Genomic DNA, 22433 nt, shown 5'->3' with positions numbered 1-22433 from the left:
ATCGACCACATATACTGACTAGGTAGATCCGGTCTAACAGAGGTGGAACACCTGAGGTTGTAGAGACCTATAGTAAGTAGTTGTAGCAGTTTTTTTCCTAATGTCCTTTTTGCTTATTTACAGCCATGGAAGCTTCTGGGCTATACACGAACATGTGATGCTCTATCTGTAAACTTGAACAACAAAGATTACCAAGATTACCAAAGAAAATTGAATGAAAATCCATTAATCAAGAAATTCACATTATAGACTTCTCCCATGAATATTCATTCAACTAACTGCTCTCAATTTCACACATTGACTATACACAGTCCAGACATGTGCAAACGTAAAAAAAAATAAAATAAAAATTGACAAGACTTGCCCTATTACCCCTCTAGAACACTACGCTCCCAACATGCAGGCTTGCTAGTTATACCTAAAATCTCTAAAAGTAGTATGGGAGGTAGAACCTTTAGTTACCAGGCCCCTCTCCTATGGAATCATCTACCAGTCAAGGTCCGGGAGGCAGACACCCTTTCCACTTTTAAGAGTAGACTTAAAACTTTCCTTTTTGATAAAGCTTATAGTTAGAGCTGGATCAGGCTTGGACCAGCTTTTGTTATGCTGCTATAGGCCTAGACTACCGGGGGAACTGGCGCACTAACACACTGGGATCCTAGCTCACCCCCTTCCACCAAACCCCTTCATCACTTACTTTAACTCTCCCTGTCCCATTAAAATTACTAACCATAGATCTTTCTGGAGTCCCTGAGCTCCCTTGTCTTGTAGATTCCTCTGAGCTGCCGTAGACGTCCTCCTGCTGTGGACGTTCTGGACTCCAGCTGATACGGACGTGCTGGACTCCAGCGGCAACAGCTTCTACTACTCGTCTCATCACTATCACCTCTCTCTCTTACTCCCCTCTATCTGTCTTTCCAGACCCAACTCAGTCGAGGCATGATGGCTGTCTAACATGAGTCTGGTTCTGTTCGAGGTTTCTGCCTGTTAAAAGGAAGTTTTTCCTCACCACTGTAACTAGCTAAATACTGTGATGTGCAATGCTCATGATGGATTAAGGTGGGTCAGACTGAGTCTTACCCTGTCTTGAAGTTGGGTCTCTGTTCATAATTTGACATAGAGTGGTCTAGACCTCCTATGTTTGTAAAAGCGTCCTGAGATAACGTTTGTTGTGATTTGGTGCTATACAAATAAAGATTGATTGATTGATTGATTGATTGATGAAGACTTGCTCCACAATACAATGGTAACAAATACTAAACTAATTCAACTAACAGAAATAACAGACATCCCCTTTATTTTTCTTTCATTCTGCAGAACAGGAAAATAAATATTGGAAATGTATTGAAAAAATTATAAGAGGGATTTAATATATAAGTATACACCCAATGTAGCAGTCCAAAAAAAAAAAAAAAAACAGCCAGACATGGTTTGACATGAAGGATTTAGTGTTGTTCTATGGTTTGTACATAAGAATGTTTGGTATGAAATTGCTCCTGGTTCAGACCATAGACTGTATATAATAGGTTCAGATGAATGAAGAGTCATGCTCTTCCCATTGGCTGCCTTTGGTGTCAGTCATAGGTGGAATGCGGAAGCTGTACAAAACTGTATATTCTGTCTATTTTGTCTCAAATAAATCGAATAACCTACCATCTCTAATTTTTTAAAATATTTTTTTTAAATCAAGATTTAATATTTCTAGTACTTCGGCTGTAATATAGATTTGGTACGCCCATCTAATATATACAAAACTGGATAAATCTTTTGAACTGGGAGGAATGATATACCAAAACCCTTCCTGTAGTAGAATAATGGCTTAAACATACACAAAAAAGCTGACACATTCCCTTACTATAAATGAATCGTTAAGTTTCATCACAATTTCTGCTTCGGCTGCAGGAAATGTTTAATAAAGTCTACCTACCCAAATTCCTGTTTTTACAGTAATGGGCAAAATATCTTGCACAAACAAATAAATACACTTTTTTTTTTGCATTGACCATCTAGGTGCAGTTCAATAAATACTTCGGCTGCAAGAGATGTATGATATTTTCAGTGGATATATCTTTTCAGGACCCTATTTAACATACAATTTTGGAAACTTAAAGAACTACAAATATGGCGCTGATTTGAATCGCGATGAATGACGTAATGCTAGGGACTTGTAGTTTTTCAAACTTTCTGTGTGTTTCTTGGATTTAAAGCAGTAAATACTAAAGTCAGAAAATACTTGGGAGTTTAAATGGGTGGGTAATACATGTATGTCATTATCTAAACATATATTTTGTTGGTAAATTGATCAAAAGTAGTTTTAATCACATTTTACCTATTGTTGATAGCACCCCTGTTGGTGAATATCCTGACATGAAACCTGAGTCTAAGAGCTCTCTAAAACAGTTGGTCCCATGCCTTTAGCTCTTTTTGTTGCTGACTTATAAGCTTTCAAACATGCCCTGAGGTTAAGGTTCAAAGGTCATTATTACAAAGCAGGGGTCATTTACAATCTTCATCTTGACATATGTTACTCTCCCGAATAAGACCTTTCCAATGATGTATGTGGTTCAGCTCTAAACCAAAAACTTCGATTTTGTCATTTCATGGGCGAGGGGTCTTGAGGATGTACTCTCAGAGAGCACTTTGAAGGCACAGTACAGCAAACTTTGTATATCCTGTGTTTGTTTGTTTGTTTTTTGTTATCTTGTCTGTTTATCTGCTTGTTTGGTCTTTTGCTACTTAGTTTTTGTTGTTGTTTTGATAGGATATAGCTGAAAATGTGGGAGAGTATAGGCTTGGAGGCCCCCCTTAAAGGCTTGGTGCAGGATTTTGGCCGTATGGTCAAAAGTCTGAAGTCTACATGAAATTGAGTTTTCTGACAAATAAGTTAATGGAAGGTAAGTAAGTACATTTACGACAGTAATGAGTACTAATGTGCGTTGCTGAGATCATACATATGTAGTTTGTGCTGCCTTACCACTTCATCACATTTCACAGTCAAATTTTGCAGTCCAAATTTTTACTCCACTAGACTTAATTGCCATCTTTTGTACCTACAGTGCCATAAGGGCGGAGTTTTTACACAATTGATTATATAATAGGCTCTTATACAATCAATGTGACAAAGACCAAGGAGCTGATTGTGGATCTGAGGAACAAGGCATCAGTGACCTCTGTTCCCATCCAGGGGGCCAGTGTGGACATTGAAGAGGACTACAAATACCTGGGGGTGACAATAAATTGGACTGGAGCAGGAACACTGAAGCCGTCTACAAAGACGTCCTGAGCCGCCTCTACTTCCTGAGGAGGCTGAGATCCTTCAACATCTGCAGGGCTGAGGGGAGTGGATGCAAACAGACTGAATAAACTGATCTGTAAGGTCAGTGATGTTGTCGGGTTGGAGCTTGACTATGACGGTGGTGACAGAGAGGAGGACTCTGTCAAAGCTCCATGCCATCATGGACAACATCCACCAACCCCTCTACAACATGCTGGTGAAACACAGGAGCACATTCAGCGCAAGACTGATCCCCCCTAAATGCACCACAGAACGCCACAGGAAGTCATTCCTGCCTGTGGCCATCAGCCTGTACAACTCCTCCCTCTGATCACTGAACTATATTCTGTACTCTGTGCAATACACTGTGCAATATCCCTGCCACTTTAACATCCTGTATAATACCTTCATTCCCAGCACTTTTGTACATAGCGCACTGTAACTATTCTGCGCTTCTGTATATACTTGTGGCAACTCGAGGGTGAGATAGGATAGATTTTATGTTATGTTAAAGGTACAAATTGTCCTTAATGATTTTAGAGCCAGCAATGCCACCTTGGGAATTTCACCCAAATAATTAATGAAAGAGGAAGCTTGAATATAAGACACTCAGGTTTGTTCTACCTCTTAAAGAGCCAGAGACATGGTTCCAAGTTTAACAATACGTCCTTTTATTTTAACAATGGTAAAATGACAATAAAAATACCACACACACACACACACACACACACACACACACACACACACACACACACACACACACACACACACACACACACACACACACACACACACACAGGGAAGGGGGAACTTTATTCAGGAGCTGACTTACCACTGGTGCATGGATCGAGGAATAGGTGATCCCAGGGAAGAAAAACACCCCAATCACTCGTGGTAATCACACTCACTCACACGGTGAGCCAACTAAAGACCAGGGATACATGGCACACAATAAGGGGGAAACCACCACCAGGACACCAGGAACCACCACCGTCGGCTCTCAGCAACTGAAAAGGATAAAAGGGAATCAATGGGTTTGCACTCAGAAAGAAAATAACAAAACAATACCAACACCAAATAATACTAAATTATATTAAGTAGTATGGATGGCAGCCCCCAAATAACTTGGGCAGATCAGACATCTGCTGCCAAAACACACAACCCTTAAATGAACAAGATAGAATAAAGCAAAACCTACAATTGATGTAGAAAATATGTTTCTTCACTAATCCAGAAAAATAAGAATTAAACAACAGAAAGGATAATTATCTAAATCAAGAGAGAAATAAAGAAAGTAAAGAAATATGAAATTGGAAGCAGGTAGCAGTGAGTGTTTCCTTGTGTTCTGTGCCTTACACATCGTCTTCCTCTGGATCAGGCCATTGTTATACCACTCCTCACTGTCCTCTGGTATGGAGAGTAAATCAGAGTCCACAGCAGCTACACTGCTGTATGCATGCACTGCTTTTTTGTGTTGACATCTGAGTAAGTGCAGCCTGCGATTGAGGACACTGATGAGCCCATGTGAAGCATCCTCTGTCAGGTCAATGAAATCTGTAGAGGAAATTTTGTTGGGAAAAGATTAAAAAATAATGTCACTCCCTCATTGAACAACTTTTTATCAGCTGTTTCCAGAAATGTTGAAGTACTTTCTTAATCCGTGTTCTGCTGAGGAGTTATAACCCTCAGAACAAACAAAGTGATGCAGCCCCACGTTTTAACCACTGTCTAAATACTAAATGTCAGAAACAGAAAAACATGCACACACTATCTTTTCTACAATGAATTTTTCCAGCACATAGAGAACTCATCTTATGTTTAAACTAAGGGGCTCCACCACAGCTGCAGCTACAGTGACCACCACTAAAAAAAGAATTAGTTTCAATATCAGACAGCAATGATTACTGGCCCAGAAATAGAAGAAAACTCTAAAAGTCAAAGTTCATGTTCAAAATAAAGTTCTTCGTCAATCTTAAATAAATAATACAGTAAGAGGTTGAATTTCCTGTTCTTGAACTTTTTTTGAGAACAAGGTGTCTCAAGGACATCAGATGACATCTACCGATGTAAGACAATTTGATAATAGTGGATGAACATTTTGAAATGTGAAGGTCTTGTACGTACTGCTGGTTTTGATGCTCTCCAAAGTCTGTTCTTTGACTTCCTCAAGTTCTTGCATGTCCCCAAGAAGGTACTTGATGTGTTGAGACACACAAGGATGATCTGCTCCTCCTCCAAGCGTCTGACCAGCATGACCTGGTCAAAGACAGACCTCTTCAGCCTGAAGTTGAATTAAGGAGAGGAAAGGAACAGAGGGTTATGCATGAGTATTTATGTGTTGAATTTGTACTGCACAATAATTTGTATGAGTTAACAGCTTTTCTAGTTTGCAAAAATGACATTACATTTTTTTTCTTCAATTAGAAGAAAACAAGTTTTCAAAAGTTTGTTTGTTGAATGGAGGTGAGATCCATCATTTCTGATGCATTCTGGGACGTTGGGGTATCTAAAGGCTAACATTTGATTCTGAACACATTGTTAGCTGCACTATCATGTTGACTTGTTTATAGAGTTAGATAAATGAGGGATTACCACAGACAGACAGTTTGCCATTAGACCAATTGTCCTCTTTTTCCCTCCATACATTCCTGCACACACTGAAGCCCTGCTGATACCTGATTGGTCAATAATATTCAGACTACAAACGTACTACAAATGACAACCAGCCCACTTCCCAATTTTAAAATCCAGACCTCAAGTAACATACCATACATTTGTATGTGGAATCTGTAAAAGGAGATTATATGAGAGGTGACCGAGTAGATACTCCATGAATTTGGAGACATCATGTCTGGTCAGAAGTATCATGAGCATAAACTATGTTCAAAAATTAAAAGACAACTGTGCCACTCTAACAATTATAATACCATCTTCATGTCTCTCCAATGGAAGGACATAGCCCTCTGTGAGACTGCAAGCCAACTCCTCGTCAATTTGATCTCCTTCCACCAGGATGTTGTATTCCAAGACTTTTTCTCAAAGCTTCTTCTTGAGCTCTGTCATTGTTTTTTTCTTTCTTTGTCTGACCCTGTTACTATGTGAAAAAATGAGACAAAATGTAAACAGTGTCACTGTATTGTTACAGATGGAGGTAGTCTGTGACCTCCAGGGCTCCTAACGAGCCCATCATTGAGAGCACCTGCCCTCATTGTACCCAGCTTGAGCTCATCAGCCTGGCTGCTCAATAAAAGGAGCTCCTTTCCCTCAGTTAGGTGTGTGCAACAGAGAAGACAACACCTTCAGTTGTTTTCTCTGGGTTTGTTTGAAGAGTGTGTTGTGAGAGAGTGTGTATGATTGTGGAGGGAAGGAGGGTGACTAAAGGATCATTAAAAAGAGGATTGATCTCTCAGGAGAGTTTTTTCAGATTACAGTTTGTTTAGGCCTGTTCCTTAGTTTGTCTACTCTTTGTAGTAGAATTAGTGGGTGTCTGTGGAGCTTTACACCTCCACTCCACCTTTTAAACCCCAAAGGCCTTACATCTGTTTGTATTTGAGGGTTTGAAGTTTCTTTTTGTTAGTGTCCCTGTCCGTGACCTCTGACCTTGTCATGTGGCTGGCAGACACATAACAATATCATAAAGTTGTTTTTGTAAACAGTAACATAAATAACTCTGGACTACAAACCATGCTGACAATCAGATCTTGCTTCTTGTGCAAAAGTGTTGCTGTGATGTTTTCAATGTCAGCCCTGAGGTCTTCAGTACATCCAGGTGCATGGACTCTGTCTGAAAAAAGAAAAAGAAAATATGGAGTGCAGAAATGATTTTTTATTTTTTTTTTTTAAATATGGCTTTTACCTAAAGTTGTTTTACAGAGATCCATGCATTAAAAGATCTACTGTATGTGTGAGAGGACATCAATGTCCTGTGAATGTTGTATCTGTATCAATCAATCAATCTTTATTTGTATAGCACCAAATCACAACAAATGTTATCTCAAGACTTTTTTTTTTACAAACATAGGAGGTCTAGACCACTCTATGTCAAATTATGAACAGAGACCCAACTTCAAGACAGGATAAGACTCAGTCTGACCCCACCTTAATCCATCATGAGCGTTGCACATCGCAGTATTTAGCTAGTTACAGTGGTGAGGAAAAACTTCCTTTAACAGGCAGAAACCTCCAGCAGGACCAGACTCATGTTAGACAGCCATCATGCCTTGACTGAGTTGGGTCTGGAACTGTTGTGTGGTCTCCTCATCCAGCTTGTGCTCATTCTGGATGCTGCAGAGGCTGGCAGCTTCCTCCTTTGCCCTCTCTGTGACCTTTTGAACAGAAAAGTATCACACATAAGAGCTCATGCAACACAATACATGGAAGATAACTATAATACTTTTGTATTTGACATTGGATGTCTTCTGATTGTCTTCTACAGAAAGTCTAACAATCATATATATCTATGAGAATGTGGATACTGAAAAAGATATCTGTATATACTGAAGGCTTTAAGTTCTCCTTACTTTGATGTATCTGCGGGTTAAGGCTTGATGAAGGTTGTCCCTCTTCTGTCTGTTCCAACACATGGCCTGTTGTGTCAGCATGTTAACCCTTCCTATATAAAAAGATACATTTAAAAAAACACCCACAAGCTACTAAGTAATAGTTCTTCAAAAACCTGACAGGGCCAAGATGGCGCCACGGACGGTCGCCCTGGTACTGCGCTCTCTTGAACATGTTGAGTTTTTCTCTTTTTTTTTGTAGTTTTATTCTCTGGTTTCTTTTACCAGTTATCTTTTTAACTTGTTAACATTGAACAGTCCTGCTGAACTTTTTACACCGGTTTTCATTGAACCTGGAAGTTTCGCGGAGATTCTTGCTGGTGGAGCCGCAGCTCTCTATGGTCTTTGCCGGAGACGCCGGCGCCGGGGCAAGCGAGCAGGCGCGCTCGTCAGACTGAGACAGCGGGGGTTACGCAGTGCGCTCCCGTCCATTCACCTGGCGAATGTCCGCTCCCTGGCAAACAAGATGGATGAACTGCTGCTCCTCAACTCAAGAAACACGGACTTTTGCAGATCCGCCGCCCTGTGTTTCACTGAAACCTGGCTCAGTGAACACATCCCAGACAGCTCGCTGCACTTACCGGACTTTCAGCTCCACAGAGCGGACCGCGTAAAGGAACTCTCTGGGAAGACGAGAGGAGGCGGAATCTGTTTCTACATAAACAAAGGTTGGTGTACAGATACCACAGTGTTGAAGAAGTCATGCAGTCCAAATCTGGAGACTCTTTTCATAAACTGCAAACCCTTCTATTCGCCGCGGGAGTTCTCCTCCTTTATTCTGGTCGGCGTCTACATCCCACCTCAGGCCTGTGTAACGGAGGCGTTACAGCACCTGGCTGACCAGATTACAGACGTGGAGAAAAAACATCCTGACTCTCTTAACTCAGCTGATGTATTGTACATCTTACCGTGTTACATCCCTGCATTTGATTATGTGGTCAGGTGTTTCTCCTAGAGGGTCTATGTAAACTGCACGCCTCTCCTTTGGATAAAGGACCTGCATAAGACGTGTAATGTGTCAATACAAATTTTGAATTAGTACAGCCAATCTTCATGCAGGAGAACACAAAAGTATATTTACACTCCTGCACATGACTACTTTGCAAATGTGTGAAGTTCTCACCACAAGTGTCCAATGTCTGTTGTCACACACAGGGCCTAAGAGGACATCGTAGGCCATTGGGTCAACCTGAAACAAAAATATCCTCAATACAAACTTGTATGCATTTTAAATAAGTCTGAACGGATTTTCTAAAAGGTTACCTTCTTTAATCCACGGCATGATCCATGCCACAGAGCAGTCATTGCAAAGGAGTCAACAAGATAAAACCTTTTCAAACTTTCCTGTTGTAACTTTTGAATGACGACATGAATGAATGCATTCAAAACCTGAAAAGATAATATTGAGAAGATCATTTTTCCCATATCAAATAAAGATGAAAATATGAATGAAAACACTATGCATGCATTTACCTCACTCTCTAGTTCCCTTCCAGGTGCCAGATTTTGCAGGTCTCTGGCAAAAAGTTTGTATGGTCCCACTTTGCTCCACCTTGGGTTAGGGTTACCAGATGTCAGCCATTACTGTGAATTAGAATCAAGAGTGGTTTACTGAGGCAATTTCCACACAGTCTTACAGAGAACAATGACAAAATCCTGTTTGTATATTGCTATAGTAAAAGTGTTTTAAAACAGATACTCACATTCTTCAGGGATGTTTGAAAATATTGTCCTGGAGGAAGCAGTGTCTCCGGACATGGGGTCTGATTGTGGACTTGGGGTCTCACTGAGGTGCTGGGGTACCATGGGGGAGTGTTGACAGAGTGAGTCATTGGGGCTCTTGATCGGGGACTGCAGACTTACTGTCTCACTGAGGCTGTTGATCGGAGACTGCAGACTTATGGTCTCACTGTGGCTCTGAGGTACTGCAGGGGACAAACAAGAGCTGGTCTGCTGTGCATGAGGAATCAGTGGGGAAAGTGCAATCCATTTTGCAGGGATTCGAGGCTGTGGTTCCACGTATCTTTTGAGATGATCAATGTTAATTTTCTCTATGGTTCTGCCATTACACTGAAGTAGATCTGCACTTTTACCCTCAATATTTACTATGGCAAAAGGTCCCAGTAAATCTGGTTCCATCTTCCCTCCTTTCCTTTGCTCTTGGCGTATGTTTTTTCTGAGAACTCTGTCACCCACTTCGAAGTTGTCCTCTTCCCCCTTTGACATCTTTCTCTTCCGCACCTTCTCTTGGGAGTCTAAAATGTTGGCCTCTACTTGAGCATGGATGTCTTTCAGTTGTGAGGCTCGGATGCACAAGTCCTCATTTCTAGTCAGAGCATTTACCTGCTCTTCACTGATCTGCAACATAAAGTAGGAAATTAAACACAAATAAGCATGATGGACATAAATAAGTATAAACAGTAAGATACAAAACATTTTAAAAATAAGGTGTCACAATTCGGTCATGTGGTGTCAGCTCACGACCATATATGTACAATGTAGCTAACTCAGTAGAGTCTAGAAGTTTAAGAAGCGATTTCCACAACTCATACTGTGTTCACCGCTAGGTGATGCTGTTTTCTCAGTACACCTTTGTAAATGAGTAGTCACTGAAAAGGATAGAAACACTCACACTCTGGGTCATGGTGCAACACAACAAACACTTTCCCAGCAGCCTTTGCTTCCCAACACTATAGCATAACTCCTGTAACAATAATGAAGCACAAGCTCATAAACATGACGAACAGAACAATATTCACACAAGCCCCCACGGCCGTCACAATATGTATGTGTGTATTTTTATTCTCATTATGTTTTATCGGATCTATAATATTTTGAAACAAATGGGAAAAATAACAGCTTAGTATTTACTACCGTTATGTGGTGGTGCAGAGTCAGACTGTCTCATCCCCACACAGAAACAACGCATGCAGCATGAGACATCCTGGATCTGTTTCTTCGCTCTTCTTCATTTTTTTAATGTATTGTAACGACCGTGGGGGATTGTGGGAGTATTGTTGTGTTTCTCATGTTTAGGAGCTTTCAGTTTATGCGCCTCTGGTTGGTTACATGGATTATGCTCGGTTATGCTATAGAGTGTTGGGAAGCAAGGGCTGCTGGGAAAGTGTTTGTTGTGTTGCACCATGACCCAGAGTGTGAGTGTTTCTATTCTTAATGACTCCTGTCGCTAAGACAGTGAGTCAGTGAATAGCTCCACCCAGTGGTGAGTGATGTGAGACTCAGTTGTGAAAAGAATAATATTTGTAAATGTTACTTGTAATTTCTATGCTATCATTGAACTGGTCACAGTATCGTAGTAGAATTTCAACAGATGTCGGCAACGACAGTTACTGCACATTAAATGTCTTGATCCCGGGGTTACATGAAACTTATAGGAACATTTCCAGTATAAATGCATTAAAATGATGTTTCACCTGACACATGTCTGGAATTTCGGAGGGATAACGGGCCTCCCTTCTGTACATCAGTAAAAAGAGGGGGAATATTTGGTTGTGATCTGTTTTTTAGTGCGGAGTCCAAATACTGTTGGTTTTATGTAGCGATCCCAGTCGCTTGGGTGGTTCTGCACCATTTTTTTCAAAGCCCTGAAATCAAAGGAAGAGTCTCTCATTCTCTGTGTTTACATTTGATAGACCCATGGAGAAAGTAGGAAGTGCATTTTTACCCTTGAATGGTTCCATTAAGTTTTTCAACCAGGCCATTTGTCTGTGGGTGGTACGGCGCACAAAGACTTCTTTCTATGCAAAGTTTTTCACAAAGGTCCCGGTTGATCTAGAACATATGACGGATAAAGTTATGAAAATAAATAATACATATATATATATGGTATAGTTTTTAAAAATAGTATTGTTTTTAGTACCACCCCTAGACTTACTTTGTTGACAAATTCTTTGCCTCGGTCAGTCAGGATACGTTTTGGTGCACCGTACTTATAAAAGAAGTCCATTATGCACTCTGTGACTTCCTCTGCCTTTTTACTCTTCAGGGGATAGACCTCCAGCCATTTAGTGAAGTAGTCCACCATCACACAGATGTACGTGTAACTGTTGTTGGTACACTTAAGTGTGCCTACCAGGTCCATCCCAACCAGTTCGAAAGGCTCTGACACCTGAAATGCAAACAAATGCAGAAATTCAAATTTATAAAATTCACTGTGACTCAATTGTTGAACATAATGTGTCTTACATTAGTGTAATCACTCACCTGTATTGGTTTGTACTGGGCCTTCTCTTTTAAACAGGCCCTCTTTTTCTGACATGCATCACACTGGGAAATCTAATAAGCAAAGAGAAAATCTGAGCACAATGAAGAGGCACACTTTGGATTATTATAAATTAAACTCAAAAAGGAGAAATCTACGTACCCATTTTGTGATATCTGCCTTCATACCTGGCCAGTAGTACCTCTGGAGGATAGCATGAAGAGTCTTGTCCACCCCACAGTGGGCCCCAATAGCGCTGGCGTAAAATTCCAGGAAGATTGCGTTTGCATCAAGTGGGGTATGTACAACCTTTGCGAGGTGATGCTGCTGCTCATCACGCTGTCTGTGGCATAGGTAGTACAGATCCCCATCTAAGGGTCACATTTTATTTAAACAGTTAAATAAATAAGATTTTCAGATCAACAGTGTTATACAGTGCTATTTTGCTGGTTGTCTTACCTTTCAGATGGTAGCTTTCCACCCTTCTTTTCAGAATATATCTTTGATTTTTGGAAAATCCTGGAGGATATATACTGTTCATTTTAAAGTCAATTATTTCTCTGACTTTAAGAGGATCCATGTTTTCTGTCTCTATCGATTTTTTTGAGGGTTTGCTATAAGATAATCTCTACTGAGCAAAAGAACAATCAACTGCTCCATCCTGCTTTTATGGATGGTAAATGGTAAATGGACTTGTACTTATATAGCGCTTTTCTAGTCTGTCTGACTACTCAAAGCGCTTTAACACACCTCGTTGCATTCACCCATTTATACCCATTCACTCACTGATGGTAGAGGCTGCTAATGTAAGGGACCATCAGTATTAGCTAATGTCATTCGTACACATTCACACACCTCTGAACAACAGAGGGAGCAATTTGGGGTTCAGTGTCTTGCTCAAGGACACTTCGGCATGTGACTGCCGGAGCTGGGATCGAACCGCCAACCTTTCGATTGATAGATGACCGACTCTACCCACTGAGCCACAGCCTAGCTACATCCTTGGGTCAGATGTTGGTGATTACTTAATTAAAAAACAAAAAATGAGTGGTTATTTGATTTTCATTTTAAAATTCAAGAATTAAAATTGAAATTCAAGCTATTTTTATTTATCAGGGTCAAGAAGGGATAAACAAAACTTAAAAAAAATGGTCGATTTTCCTTTTCTGTTTCTAAAAACAAAAATTAAAATCGTTGGAAGACAGACACAATTCAATTCAACTCAATTTGCTTTATTGGCATGTACAAAGACATGTTGTTTCCAAAGCACACACGATTTATACACATACATTACATTCATTACATATTATATTCATTACATATATATTCATATTATATATATTACATATTTTATACGCGTTAAAACAATGGTGTCACCCATACAGCATATCTCAATGTCAATGCTCATAAAACCTTCACCCAAAATCAGATATTATGGGATGGTGCGTTCCTCAGACTGTGACAGACAGACACATATTTAGCAGCCAGAGGAGCTGCTGACGTTTTTTGTAACACATTTTTGTAAAGTTTCTTTCAGGCCTATATGACAATCTAATTTAAATGAAATGTCCTCACGAAGGCACAGGATAACCAGTTGTTTTAGGTGAGCACAAACCAAAATGTTACCTGACGCTTATGTGTGTAATGAATGCATGACAGGAGACCCTTCATTCACTGGAGTCTGCGGCGTAGTGGTTATGCTGTGGCCGCAGTGCCTTTTTGGCATGTGAATTTTATTCGCGTGAGATGGAGTCCGTCATTAAGTTCCTCTTTACACATACTTATGTACGTGACTGTGATGTAGCCTACTGATTCCTTTAGTTAAATTATTCTCGCCGCAATATTGACTATGAGTGAGACAATTGTACGACTTGTGAATACCACCTGCATCGTGTTCCCACGGCTCCACGTAAACCGTTAAAAAGTGTGATTTTAACCGAGTTCTGTGGGTTAGATTGTCACCGTTGGAAAGTACTTACCTGTCACAAAGTAAAGTGTGTTAGTGGGCTGCAGTGAAGTGGTTAATGAGGCCGTAGTTTATAGAAAACTTTCACTAAACATGGTCCAGTACTTCCTGATATGAGCTCAAGGAAACCAGTTGTTTCAGACGAACACAAACCAAAATGTTCCCTGGCTGTAACCTGGATGATGACGTGTTGACTAATAGCTGTCCAAATTCATTCATTTCTGTGAGCTCTACCCACAACACAATAGTCCGTTTTCACCGTCCATTTCTTGCCAATCAAATCATCCCCCCTCTCAGTTTCTCTCCATTTCTTTCCAGTCAAATCGAAGCTTCGGTCCCGGCTTCCATTTCTTACCAATCAGATTCCACCCCCTCTTCCATTTCTTACCAATGAAAAAATCTGTCCGCCTCAACACCCGCCTCCTGCCGCCTCGACCAATCAGAAGGCTGTTGCTATGCGAGTGCCGACAGAAACGAAAGTTGACTGAAAGTTCCGTCAAAGCTAACACACCGGCACATTTCATGGTAAGTCATTAAAAGCTTTTTCCTATTTGTAGTGATGTTTTAGTTTATTACTCGGACACGGTGAGTTTCCAGGTTTTTCATTTGTTCACGTTGTTTTCGTCTGGATCTCATGTCCGTATGACTTTAGCTAAGTTTAGCCGGTATAACAGTGTATGATGCTGATCGATGCTGACACACACTATTTGTGATATCGGAGAATAAACTACAACCCGAACACTTTTACACTACGTATCTGTTTGGATCAACTTTAGGCATTAGTCACGGTTTATATATTTAACGTCGTATTTCTGACTTCTAGGCTGTGTGGCACGCTGAAAACTCCCGCAAATCTCCTTTATTATCCTTGTCAAGTCAGATAGAACATAATGAACAGATGTAAAGCTTAATCAATGATCGACCAGGGAGTAGTCTGACGTTTTGACCAACTTACAGTCAATGACTCGACGTCATATTTCTGCTATACTGTAATCAACCTCGTACAGTGTTGTCAGATCAGCTCTAATAAATACAGCAATGGACAAACTATTGCAGAGTAATCTATGATGTTGTGTCTGGATCTCTATCTCTCTATCTGTCACAGTCATTATAATACATCACCATGAATGCGACAGATAACAGCTGAAACTCCCCGCCTGTTATTGATGTGTATATGTATATATTTGCCCTCTATCTTATTGCCTTTATCATTATGTTTACACATAACATGAATGAAACAGCTGTTTATGTCATGTATACAGTAGTAACTAAGTACACTTAGTAGCTAGTTATTAAAAAGTGGATTTTTTAACATTATGTGATAATAGTAGTGTCTGATAGATTTTCAGTCAATTTATAATGTCATTCAAAAGCATTTGAACATTTATATAACACTGTGGAATTCTGTGTACAGTTATTATAAATGACAGACACCAAAGCTTCAAACTGCTTTTCACAAAAGAAGTGGCACAAACTCTATCACATGGTATTACTTACATCATAGGTCAATATCATGAAATCATTAAATCTACAGTATGTTTTCCATTAAATTGAAATGTGTTTTGTTACAGATTGAAAATTGTCCACTCCAGAATCGGGTTCAGATGTCTTTGTTTGGTCTGCTTGTGTGTGTTTCACACTTAAAAGGTAAACTGCAATGGTATATTGAACTGATACAATTTAAAATCAGAATCAGAATCAGAATCAGAATCAGCTTTATTCGCCAAGTATGCTTGAACACACAAGGAATTTGACTTTAGTAAAAATAGCACATTTAGTAAAGGAGTAAAACATTTACAAATTGAAGAACCTACACACACAAACATCATGTATGTGACTTTTTTTCTTATTTTTATCAGACACCTCAGGAACAGACAACTTGATCTCCCTCTTCATCTGCAGGCTCTCCTGCAGTTTCTTCCAATGTCGCTTTACCCTCTGAGGACGCTGCAAAGTGACCTAAACTGCCATGCAGCCTGCAGTCACCTCAGCCTCTGCCGCCACGCAGCCTGCAGTCACCTCAGCCTCTGCCGCCACACAGCCTGCAGTCACCTCAGCCTCTGCTGCCACTTCAACCTATGCCGCCATGCAGCCTGCAGTCACCTCAGCCTATGCCGCCACGCAGCCTGCAGTCACCTCAGCCTATGCTGCCACGCAGCCTGCAGTCACCTCAGCCTCTGCTGCCACTTCAACCTATGCCGCCATGCAGCCTGCAGTCACCTCAGCCTCTGCTGCCACTTCAACCTATGCCGCCACGCAGACTGCAGTCACCTCAGCCTCTGCCGCCACTTCAACCTATGCCACCACGCAGCATGCAGTCACCTCAGCCTCTGCCGCCACTTCAACCTATGCCACCACACAGCCTGCAGTCACCTCAGCCTCTGCCGCCACTTCAACCTATGCCGCCAAGCAGCCTGCAGTCACCTCAGCCTCAGCCTCTGCCGCCACACAGCCTGCAGTCACCTCAGCATCTGCCGCCACTTCAGCCTCTGCCGCCACACAGCCTGCAGTCACCTCAGCCTCAGCCTCAGCCGCCACACAGCCTGCAGTCACCTCAGCCTCAGCCTCTGCCGCCACACAGCCTGCAGTCACCTCAGCCTCTGCTGCCACTTCAACCTATGCCGCCAAGCAGCCTGCAGTCACCTCAGCCTCAGCCGCCACTTTAACCTATGCCGCCAAGCAGCCTGCAGTAACCTCAGCCTCTCCCGTGACCTCAGCCTCTGCCACCACCCAGCCTGGTACTACTCCAGAGGAAGGACAGTTTGTAAGCGGGCTTTAACATTTAGCTGAAAATAAGACCCCACAAAGGCAATGATTCAAAAATAAATGTCTTAATAAAACAAGTGTTTGACTGCTGTTGTCTTTTTTTAGGCTGTGGATGACCATGACATGCCAGGCATGGATCGTTTGGACCTACTATCAGAGTTGGTGGTCAGCATGAGGAACTCTAGAGGTCAGCACAATCATAGGTCTCTGCCAGATCCTGCTGCCTTATGACCAACAACAGGTGACATGTGCTACCAGGCATCAGGACAGGCTACTCCTGGTGTGGAGAGTCTGAAGCGATGCGTCCTGGGATCTACTGCCTCCCCTGCACCATAAATAAGGTTTTACTTGAGAAGTGTAAATATCAAAACGTAAATATTTCTTGATGTTCATCTGTACATAGTGTGTGATCAGCACTGAGACAACAGACTTTGTAGAAGTAGGATATTAATCCCAAGTATGTTTACATTAGTGTTTAATCTCCTGAATATAAAAATAATTTTGTTTTTGTGAAGTTATAGTGAGCCTTTTATATCTACAAAGGAGTGGGTCCTCTTCCACAGAGGCCACCATGTTTCTTCAGTAGCTCAGAACATAAAAACAAGCAACACAAGTGTTTTTGTATTTTGTGAGTGGCCAAAAGAAGCCAAAAATGCACCAGTTGAAACAATGTTTTTTTATCTATTTATTTCTTAATAATATATTTTATTCAAAGTTTGTATTTACTGTTATCTAAAGTTTTTCATTTTCTACAAAGTGTTAGCGTTTGTTGTTTTGTTTGTTGATTCTTGTTTTTACATTAAAGAATAAACAGTTATATACTGATTTAAATCCATAACGTGCAGTCGGTCAGTTCTTTGAGTTCTTTGAGCATGATCTGTGGTTATAATAACGAATTGATCGTAATAGGAAAAAATGTATAAGGCCATAAAATCCTCTACATACCAACTGTCGGATAAACGGCTACCAACTGTCGGATAAACGGCTACCAACTGTCGGATAAATGGTTACCAACTGTCGGATAAATGGTTACTAACTGTCGGATAAATGGTTACTAACTGTCGGATAAATGGTTACTAACTGTCGGATAAATGGTTACTAACTGTCGGATAAATGGTTACTAACTGTCGGATAAACGGTTACTAACTGTCGGATAAACGGCTACCAACTGTCGGAGAAACACTCACTGGAAGTTCGTCAGTTAACCGGAGTGTGTGCATGACCGTGTGTGCGTGAGCGGCGCCTTGGAAAACTTACCGTTAGATGAGTGGAACTGTTGTCATCAAGTAGCAAGAACCCTTAGGGAGTGTTAGTGTAACTGAATCCACCTGCAGCGTGAGGCTGTTTTCGAAACCGCCTACTAACAGTCCATGCTGATTTGGCCAAAATTCAGTATGTAGTATGTGAACAAGTGAAAAAATCTGCCGCATGCCAAAACTCCCCGGACGTTGTACTGCTTCAGGAACATGTCCCAGTCTGCATCGGACCAGTCTCCCTCACGTACTGTTTCCCACAATGCACAGCGCTCGTTCCGCTTTTTTCTTTATTTTTTTTTGAAGGGGAGAAATTCCGTTTTTAGGCACTGTGAAACTATTAAATCCCATACAAATCACTTCTTAACTAATTAAATAATTAGGGAACGCTTAAGAAGCAGTTTATCTATCAGCTTGGCCGTTGTTTACTTCCGCTTTCCGAAACCGGAAATCCGATGACGTCTGGTCCAGCAACCTGCATAACAGATCCAACAGAACAGTCATACTACATACTACCTTCAAACCGCTTCAAACACACTATGTAGTACGCGCAATGTCAATAAATGTCACCAAGTACTACAAATAACACATGGTCTTGAAAACCTTTTAAAAACATAAATCAATAAATCAATAAATATACTTCATAAAATGATTAAATCCCTGTGAAATTGTGTATTTTTTATTTTTTACTATATACATTTTATTGGTTTATCTAAAACACAGGAATCAAAGATACAAGTTATTAAACTAATGAATATCTTTTGGCTTTTTCATTTATTTTTTTTCCTTCATAATAATAGTAACAATAACAATAACAAGTGTACAACATCCAAAAATTATTTAGTTTACAGTTTATTTAAAGAAGAAGAATAATGACTATTTTTTATTTGAGTTTTTTAAAGTATTATTATTATTATTATTATTATTATTATTATTAGCAGTAGTAGTAGTAGCAGTAGTAGTAGTAGTAGTAGTAGTGGTAGTGGGGATGGTAGCAGCAGCAGCAGTAGAAGTAGTTGCATTGTTTTATTTTAGTGTACACCGTCTTAACCCTTTCCTCTGGTGTGTGTGTGTGTGTGTGTGTGTGTGTGTGTGTGTGTGTGTGGTGTGTGTGTGTGTTTGTGTGTGTGTGTGTTTGTATTTTAGAATGGATTTTGCATCGGTTTTTGGCAGGAGTGACTCAAAATTACCGCCTGTTCATGTGATGGTCCTGGAAGTTCAACCAGAAGAAAGGTGCACCCAGTGGAGGTTCTCTGAGTCGGGGGAGGTCACTCGGAATGCAATCAAGAGCAATCGTACCCTCATCGTCTGCGACGGAAAAACTGTAAAAAAAAATAACTTTATTTGAAACAATAACCACAAAGGTGGAGGTTAATGTGGGGTACATCATGAGGGGATACACCCTAAAGGGTGAGAACCTGTTCGTCAATCGAGAAACACAATTTTTTAAGGCAGCCAGTTTTAGTGTTTCCAAGAGCCTTAAAGAAGAGGCCACAAATGTACTGCTGCCGAAAAGCACAGAAACAGAGGTATCCCTGGTTAGGGGTTGCCAGGGATTCCTCACGGTGACTGGCAAGCTGACCGAGGTTAGTAAATTAGTCTGTTGACACATTGTTCATACTCCTGTTAAATGATACATTTTTACTAAACCATCCGATTTCTACATTTCAGATCTCCATAATCAAGAGGGTGATAGTGAATCAGCAGCCGGTCCCTTTGAAAGTGGTGACCCTGGAACATGTAAGTTCTACAGAGTAACATGAGTCAAGTGAGCTGTGTCTTTGTCTGACTGTCACCCAAGACTTACTGGTAGAATAACCGACTGACAAACGGATACATGTTGTGGTTTTTCCTAATGCAAAATAAAAAATATTTTTTATATTGGAACAACCATTGGATCTGCAAGACTTTATTCATCTTAGAATAGAGCCAAGGTGACTGTGCCTCATGAACTGACACTTACAAACCTGAATCACTTCTTATATTCTCAAAGTTTGACACAAGTTCATCTATCACTTCTGAACAATCTTGTGAGTGAACATGCCGTCTGGTTTGTAGCCATCCTTTGGACTGGTTAACTCCTCCGATACACAAAGTGTTTGTATCATTAAAGAATTCACATTTATACTCTTGCTTTACAAGCTTTATTACTTTGGGATCAGCCTCAGAGAAAACACTGCTGTTGGAGCACATTGCTCAATAAATCCCTTTCCTACTTGAGTGAATTACTGAGACTTTACTTGACTAACTTACTGACATCCTCTCTGACTGGATGACATCTTATTATAAAATCTGACTGAAAACTTAAGATCTTAAACTAACAGTTTTGTCCTATGTTTACTAGAATTCCGCACACGTCACAGTTAATCTGTGGCGTGATGCCGCCCTTTGTGAGGTGATGGTTGGTGCAGAGGTCTACCTGACGCACCTCAAAGGGAGTGACTCTGCATTTGGCTACCAGCTGCAGTCTTCACTGTATACCACAGTCAAGGTGATTATTAATAATATATTTTTTAATATGTAACAGCTAAAACGGCTCTCTGTTTAAAAAAAAAACCCAATTTATCCCAGCAAACTGAGCCAAAACTAATTTTAACTTTTTATTTTCAGTTTCTATTGATGCTTTTGGTGTTTTTTCCTGAAAGACAGAGAGAGAAAAAGACAGAGAGAGTGATTGAAAGATACAGACAGACTGACATTCAGAGAGGGAGAATAAGAGACAAAGTCAGACTGATAGAAAGGCAAAGGGACGAAGCTGAGTGTTTCATAGCGTGGGCTTAAGAAGTATAGTGTGTACAGTAACAGCACCCTTTTCCAGAAGGAGCAGAGTAGTAAAATAAGAAAAGAAAGAAAGAAAGAAAGAAACATAGAGAGAGAGAGAGAGAGAGAGCAAAGAGGAGTAGTGACAGCAGCATCAGTAGTGCCAGTAGTCTGAGTGGTTATTTTTTCTTTCCTGCAGGAAACATCAAACCAGAAGATTGTTGAGGTCCTGGGGGCTTATGAGGACAGTGCAAGGCCAATGACTTACGTCCTACTGATCATGGGTGGGGATACATTCAGTATTCCAGCGCAGCTATGGATCCCTCTGGAGCCCAGAGTGGAGGAGCCACCGTTCTGGCTGAAAATACATTACACGGGGGGAAAAATCACAGAGGTGGAGGAGGTGAAAGAAAGAGAAAAGGAGGCTATGGGGGAGGAATAAAAGATCACAATAATTAATTTAGTTTTTCAATTAATTTATGGTCAATGTTTCTTCAAATTATATTTTCTTTTTAATAGGTTTTAATTATTTTTTATTTTTATTCGTTTTTCAGTTAATTTATATTCTATGTTTAATCAAATTATAGTTTATTTTTAATGTTTTAATTCATTTTAATTTTTATTAGTTTTTCAATTAATTTATATTCTATGTTTAATCAAATTATAGTTTTTGAATCAAGTTGTAAATCAAAATGTTTAATAAAGTTTATGTTTTGAAATGTATCGTGTTGTGTTGTATAGTGTTGAAGAATAATTCTATTTTGAAAAACTTCACTTTAAATATTGATTCTCACTTGTAATTGTTTTATCACAAGGAGGCAGCCTGAAGCAGATCAGTTCAATCAAGATATCCTTCTTTGATTCTCTTGTTCCAGCAGCTTACAACACGGGACAGGGGAATACGATGATGTACTTACAGAGTTCAAATAGAATAATATTTGAGGTAAAATAATTCACAGTAAGTATGTGCACTATGTATTCTTCTTTCTTAGGTCAATCTAAGTGAAATGGACTGTGTTTATAGTCTTCTGTTAACTCCATGCTCTTTTACATTACATGTTACATTCACATACTGATGATAGAGGTTGCTATGTTAAGTGCCATCAGTGTTAACTAATCCCATTCACACACCGGCATGTGGACAGCTGGACCCATGATCGAATCCCGACCATCCAACTGAGAGGCAGCCTACTCTACCACAACCGCCTCGGGGACTTCACAGAGAAAACTGCACCAGATTAAAAACACACACAGTATGAAAGCACAGTGGGATTCAAATATGAAATGGTAACAATTAGATGTGGGTAGGAATTATAAATAATGGCCAGAAAGGACATTTTTTAGACTTGTATTATTATGTTGAAATGCTGATTGAGCAGGTCACCGACTGTCAGAGCAAGTCTCTCTGCTCGGCCATCTGCTGTACTTTTAAATACTTCTGGAGGGCAGCAAAAGTTACACTTTTTTTTATCTCCCTGGCCTGACTACATTTCTGTCTGAAAAGACATGAAAAACATGTCACTGTGTTTATCAGAGTCTATGGATGCTCACAGTCTGATCCTTTTTCTGATAACTATTACAGTTAGTGCACAGCGTCTTCAGTTTCAGACAGCCTTATCCTCATCAATCCCAT

At 40.3% G+C, this 22433-nt stretch overlaps 2 protein-coding genes and 4 long non-coding RNA genes across 6 annotated transcripts; 2 read left to right on the top strand and 4 right to left on the bottom strand.

Moving 5' to 3' along the window:
* Positions 1–4044: 4044 nt before the first annotated feature.
* On the bottom strand, positions 4045–6365 carry LOC117822583. Its single transcript, XR_004633217.1, has 4 exons — positions 6202–6365; positions 5399–5555; positions 4631–4828; positions 4045–4281 (listed from the first exon to the last, which is right to left on the bottom strand). It is a non-coding gene; the product is annotated as an uncharacterized LOC117822583 (long non-coding RNA).
* Positions 6366–7459: 1094 nt separating this feature from the next.
* LOC117822505 lies at positions 7460–9184 on the bottom strand. The gene is made up of 5 exons (XR_004633189.1): positions 9097–9184; positions 8957–9022; positions 8742–8830; positions 7795–7886; positions 7460–7599 (listed from the first exon to the last, which is right to left on the bottom strand). It is a non-coding gene; the product is annotated as an uncharacterized LOC117822505 (long non-coding RNA).
* A 127-nt stretch (positions 9185–9311) lies between these two features.
* LOC117814249 lies at positions 9312–10477 on the bottom strand. Its single transcript, XM_034685504.1, has 3 exons — positions 10466–10477; positions 9537–10191; positions 9312–9417 (listed from the first exon to the last, which is right to left on the bottom strand). The coding sequence occupies exons 1-3, from the start codon at positions 10475–10477 to the stop codon at positions 9398–9400; spliced, it is 687 nt and encodes a 228-aa protein (XP_034541395.1). The 3' UTR covers positions 9312–9397.
* A 1426-nt stretch (positions 10478–11903) lies between these two features.
* Positions 11904–12318, bottom strand: LOC117822603. Its single transcript, XR_004633222.1, has 3 exons — positions 12218–12318; positions 12058–12129; positions 11904–11962 (listed from the first exon to the last, which is right to left on the bottom strand). It is a non-coding gene; the product is annotated as an uncharacterized LOC117822603 (long non-coding RNA).
* Positions 12319–14321: 2003 nt separating this feature from the next.
* Positions 14322–15990, top strand: LOC117822638. Its single transcript, XR_004633230.1, has 3 exons — positions 14322–14546; positions 15593–15668; positions 15881–15990. It is a non-coding gene; the product is annotated as an uncharacterized LOC117822638 (long non-coding RNA).
* A 3383-nt stretch (positions 15991–19373) lies between these two features.
* LOC117814172 lies at positions 19374–21242 on the top strand. Its single transcript, XM_034685387.1, has 4 exons — positions 19374–19626; positions 19712–19780; positions 20385–20531; positions 21000–21242. The coding sequence occupies exons 1-4, from the start codon at positions 19429–19431 to the stop codon at positions 21240–21242; spliced, it is 657 nt and encodes a 218-aa protein (XP_034541278.1). The 5' UTR covers positions 19374–19428.
* Positions 21243–22433: the final 1191 nt, after the last annotated feature.

The sequence above is a fragment of the Notolabrus celidotus genome, chromosome 1 (assembly GCF_009762535.1).
Source record: "Notolabrus celidotus isolate fNotCel1 chromosome 1, fNotCel1.pri, whole genome shotgun sequence".
Taxonomy (NCBI): domain Eukaryota; kingdom Metazoa; phylum Chordata; class Actinopteri; order Labriformes; family Labridae; genus Notolabrus; species Notolabrus celidotus.
Note: the sequence above shows the minus strand (reverse complement) of the source record. Positions and strands in the feature narration are given on the sequence as shown.